Here is a 5045-nt window from a genome sequence, read left to right as displayed (position 1 = left end):
CACACACACACACACACACACACACACACACACACACACACACACACCTTTGTGTCAAATTATATAGCCACTACCCTAGTTCAGCTGGTTCAAACCCTCATCACCTCTTGCCTGGACAATTGCTTTCTAATTCATCTCCTTTTTCTAGTGTGTAGGTTAGAATAAGTCATCCTCCTACTCAATGAGCTCTGGTGACTCCTTATTCCCTCCAGGATCAAATGTAAGTGCCTTCGTTTGTCATTTAAAGCTCTTCATAGCCTGGACCCTTCTAACTTTTCTAGTCTTCTTACACTTTCCCTAGAAAGTTCCTTGAAATTGGTGCTCCTTGAACATGACACTACATAATAAAATCAAAATGGATATGTGATCTGAATTTTAAAGACTAGAGTAGCAGATCACACACTTTTTACAACTCTTAATTTCTTAATCAAATAAGGACAGAGGTGATTACAAAATATAAAGTAGATAATTTTTATTATATAATATCAAAATTTTTTTTACATCAAGAATGTTAAGGCATCTACAATAAGAAGAACAGTTTATTGTTGGAAAAATCTCAATATCAAGTATCTCTGAAAAGGGCCTGGAATCCAAGATGTATATATATATATATATATGTATATATATGCATTGATACATCTATCTAAAAGCTATTCTCTGTTAGAGATGTATATGATCAAACAGTTCTCAAAAGAATGTCAAACTGTTAAAGGAAACATATGATAAGATGCTCCAAAACACTAACAATAAGAGAAATGAGAATCAAAATAATCCTGAGGTTTTATCTTATACCTAGTCAACTGGACAAGTTAGCAAAGACAGGAATAGTTAATGTGAAAAGACAGGTACATTAACATATTGATGGCAGAGATATCAATTGATTCAACTATTATGGAAAGCAATCTGGAATATTCAGATAAAGTTATTAATTAAATGTCCATACTCATTTGCCCAGAGACTCTGCTGGAGGTCAATGACAAAAAGGAAGGCTCCACATATATGAAAAAATATTTATAGCAGCACCTTTTTATGTGGTAGAAAAGAACTAGGAAAAAAAGTAGATGCCCACTGATTTGAACAATGGTTAAAATGTGGCGTATAAATGTAATGGATATAATCCAAAAGTGTAATGTAAAATCCAGTACAGTTTTGGAAATTGCATGTTGTAAGAAACAATGAATAATAAAATATAGAGAAATATAGAATAGCTTATAACAACTGATGAAAAGTGAAATAAGCAGCTGCAGAAAAGTAATATAGCCAATAACAAGGCAAATTAAAAAAAACTATTAAAACTGAATATTTTGAAATTCTAATAAAAAAACTTGTCTGCAAAGAAGAGATATGAGAAGGCTTCCCTACTCCTTTGTGGAACCTTGCATATAACATCAGACTTTTCAATGTGTTAACTGGTTTTCTTCAACTTTTCTTCTTCCTCTTTATGTATATGTCTGTGTATGTGTGCAGATACATATATCTATACCGAATAATAATAATAACAACCTCCAATTTCATATCTTTTCATAACTTTTCATATCTTTTTATAACTAAATACCAACTTTGGGGGTGTTAAAAGATCCCAAGAACTTCTCAGTTTGAATATTTTGAAAGTTAATTATGTACAAACAAGAAATAAATTACTTTGATGCTTCCATTTATCTGATTTAGGAATCCACAATATGAAAGCATATAAAGACAAGAAATCTTAAAGGAGTGTTTATCCAAGCTTTTGACTAGATAAAACTAATTCTCATGTGGCTTGGTTTGAAAGTTTAACTTTGAGGACTTTTGAATTTTTCATAACAACAAACTAGAACAATAAATGCCTGGTCAGTCAGACAGTCATTTATTAAACACCTACTATGAGCCAGAAACTATGCTAAATGCTAGGGATACATATTAAAAAATCTAAAGGTAGTCTTAACCTTCAAAGTGTTTATAAGAATGAAGGAAGACAACACATAAAGGAAGCTGAAAATGGGGGAAAAGGGAGGGAGAGGAAAGGGAAAGGTATCCAGAATAGGGGTATGATGAAAAGTCCAAAGCAGCAGCACAGCCTAGTAAAACATAAAGAGATGGATGACCTAGATGCCCTCCTTAAATAGAGGTTTTGAGGGGAGTTCTCCACTCCATCCTCCACTCAGAGTGGTCCCAGGAATAGAGGGGTACTGATAAGGTGTGAGTACCAGAGTGATTTTGCAAGAGAATGAGGTTTCTAGGGGTATGGTGAAGAATTACAAAAGAAAGCAGCTGGTAGAAAATGAAAAGATTCACCTGGACATATATCTTGTATGCTTTTGATTTCCTTACCAGCTTCTAACCAAATACCTCTGAACTCCATTTCTTCAGTCTTACACCAAATCTTTTCTATATTGAGCTAGCAACCTTAGGTTTTACTTCACAGCAAACCTGTTTGGAATCACAGGAGGTAATTGTACAAAATAGAGCATGCTCAGAAAATAAGCCTTTTTTTTTAATCCCCATGAGCTCAGAGCAAGAGGTAACTGTAGGTCAAATCTTGCAGAGTACAGCTGCCTTCAAATTCAGGATGTTATAGATGGAAGAAAAAACGTAAAAGAGGAGAAAGAAAAATGGGTGGGTATTGTCACCATTAGCTAATAAACCTGTATCTATGAAACATTTGTCAACATGTGGTAGGAAGGGAAGAGAGAAGTAATTTATTGGGATGAGGCTATTTCTATACATAATATACATGAGCTGAAAATCAGACCATTAGAAAATGAAATATTGATGTGTTAATTATAGAAAGACTTTATAACGGAAGTTTGTCCAGTACAATGCGCACATGGTTGGTGCCCCCTACTCCCCTGCCTTAGTATGTGTGCATAAAAGAAATGGAAGCAAGAGAAGATGGCTGAGAGGGTGATTTTTGATCATTGCAATTGGAAAACATTGGGTACAACTCAGTTTTTTGTCCTCCTATAACCTAACTCCTCATTAAAATGAAAGCCTTCCCATCCTCGCCGAATTCTTTATCTGATATACTTTGTGAGAAACAAAAGCTTTCATCTTTTCAAAATATAGGATGTCCAAAGTTTACCCACAAAAAGGGTTCCTGGTAGGAATAAAGGTTTGTCCTGGCTTCCCTACCACTGCTTCCCAGTAGACATCACTGCTTTTTAGCCCCATTAGGTCTGGTGGGGGGAAGATGATCTCTCAGAATAGCCAGACGGGAGGAAAAGGTTCTGTTCAGTTTTGAAGCAACATTTCCCAGAGCAAAGAGGCAATCTGGAAGAAAGTCACTACCAATAGTCACTATTACTAAAGCCCTGCTGAAAAGTTTCCCATTGATAAACAGAGAAATTGGATCTACCAGCTTCCCCTCACTCAGCTTTCCTAAGCCAGCTCCCACAAGCTCCTCATCTGACCTAGTGGGAGTTCAAAAGGTTCTGCCCCCCTTTAAAAGACTGAAACACTGAATCACTGAAACAACCGTGCCTTCTTCCAGGATATTCAGACAATGCCTCAGGCACCGAAACGGGACATCAGAGGATGCCTGTGTCTGTGATGCACAATTTCTGACTTCATCATTCACCTCCCTACCTCAACTCCTCCATCCCCCAACACTCCCTCTGCTCCCCAAAACGCTGGCTTCCACACTTGGGGAAAGAGGAGAGATGGAGGGAGTGTAACAAGGTCTTTTTTTTTTTTTTTAAGAAAAAAGGCAATGACTATTTGCGGAGGATTTCTTCACTTACCAGAGCCGTGCCCACTGAGAAAGCTGCCATCAGATATGCCATGCCCTGGGGGCGGTGGCCAGGGGACAACAGCTCCAGGCTCCCGCTGCAGGCGGTGCTGCAGAAGGTGGAGGCAACCCTAGGAGAAAGAAAAAAGAGAGAGGAAGGAGGAGGAGGAGGGAGGAAGGGAGGAGGGAAGAGAGATGAAGAAGGAGGGAAGAGGCACCTTTTCAGTCTTGGGCTTATTGTTTACCAGCGCTCCCTCTTCCCTGCCCCCAATGCACCGCTCAGTGCTTCACAGTCTCCAAATAGACTCCAGTGATTGGACTAACCAAGAGAGGGGGCGGGATTACTTGCAGGTAAACGTGCTCTTGTTTTCCTCCTTTCCATCTGTGTGATTCACTAGTCTGCCTTTCTGTTATGCCTCATGGAGATTTTTCCTTATCTTTCTGCCTCTCTCCGCTCTCCTTTCTGGGTCCCTTTCTATAGATGGGGAAGCATGAAAAGGAGAGTGGAGGAGGGGAGAATGCATGAACAGGACAAGAGCTGTAGTGCTGGGAACGCTGGTGCTTGTTATAGTTGACCCTGATAGGGTACATCTTGACAAATTTCTGCTTTCCAAACCTACTTCAGATTTAATTGGAGGCAGCAATTAAAGTATTGTGATCAGTTCTAGTTTAAGAAAGACATTGATAAGCTAGAGAGTTCTCACAGAAGGGCAACTAGGATGGTGAAGAGCTTTGCTGCACATCTTATGTAAAGATGGGTTAAAGAACCTGAGTAAGTTTAGTTTGGAAAAGAGAAGACATGGAAAACAGGATAGTTGTTTTCAAGTATTTGAAGAACCATCAAGTGAAAAAGAGATTCGATTTGTTCTTTTTGGCCCCAGATGGCCAAACCAGGAGCAATGGTTGAAAAGATGCCAATTTAAACTTACTATCAGTTAAAAAAAAAACCCCAAAAAACCAAACCAACTTCCTAAAAATTACAGCTGTCCAAAAGTGGCATGGACTGAAAGATGACAGGATGACAGGAACCCCTCCCTGGATATCTTAAAGTTGAGGCAACTTGAAGTGTAATAGGGGGGACTTCTTTCATGTATGGGTTGAGATAAATGTTTGTGGTGCCTTCTAGCTCTCAAGTTCTGCAAATCTGATGGTTTCTGAAGTGTAAATGTGGGTGCTTTTAGATTGAATAATGGTTCATGTTAATACTATGCTCTTTTTAACAGGGTAAGTAAGGATTGCAAGTACTTGTCCATTTCACATATGAGAAAACTGAGGCTGAGTGATTGACTTCTTCATATGCATTAGGTTAGTTCCTAGTTTGAATCTGAACTTGTGTATT

At 38.4% G+C, this 5045-nt stretch overlaps 1 protein-coding gene across 1 annotated transcript in view; it reads right to left on the bottom strand.

Moving 5' to 3' along the window:
* Positions 1–4180, bottom strand: part of ABCG1 (ATP binding cassette subfamily G member 1) — a 106563-nt gene extending 102383 nt beyond the window's left edge. The window contains exon 1 of the mRNA XM_069065680.1: positions 3720–4180. Coding sequence (XP_068921781.1) covers positions 3720–3761 — 42 coding nt within the window. The 5' untranslated portion in view covers positions 3762–4180. The remainder of the gene's footprint in view (positions 1–3719) is intronic.
* Positions 4181–5045: the final 865 nt, after the last annotated feature.

Source organism: Petaurus breviceps, unplaced genomic scaffold (genome assembly GCF_028583685.1).
Source record: "Petaurus breviceps papuanus isolate PSGF00001 unplaced genomic scaffold, PetGlider_PUasm1.0 90700, whole genome shotgun sequence".
NCBI lineage: Eukaryota > Metazoa > Chordata > Mammalia > Diprotodontia > Petauridae > Petaurus > Petaurus breviceps.
Note: the sequence above shows the minus strand (reverse complement) of the source record. Positions and strands in the feature narration are given on the sequence as shown.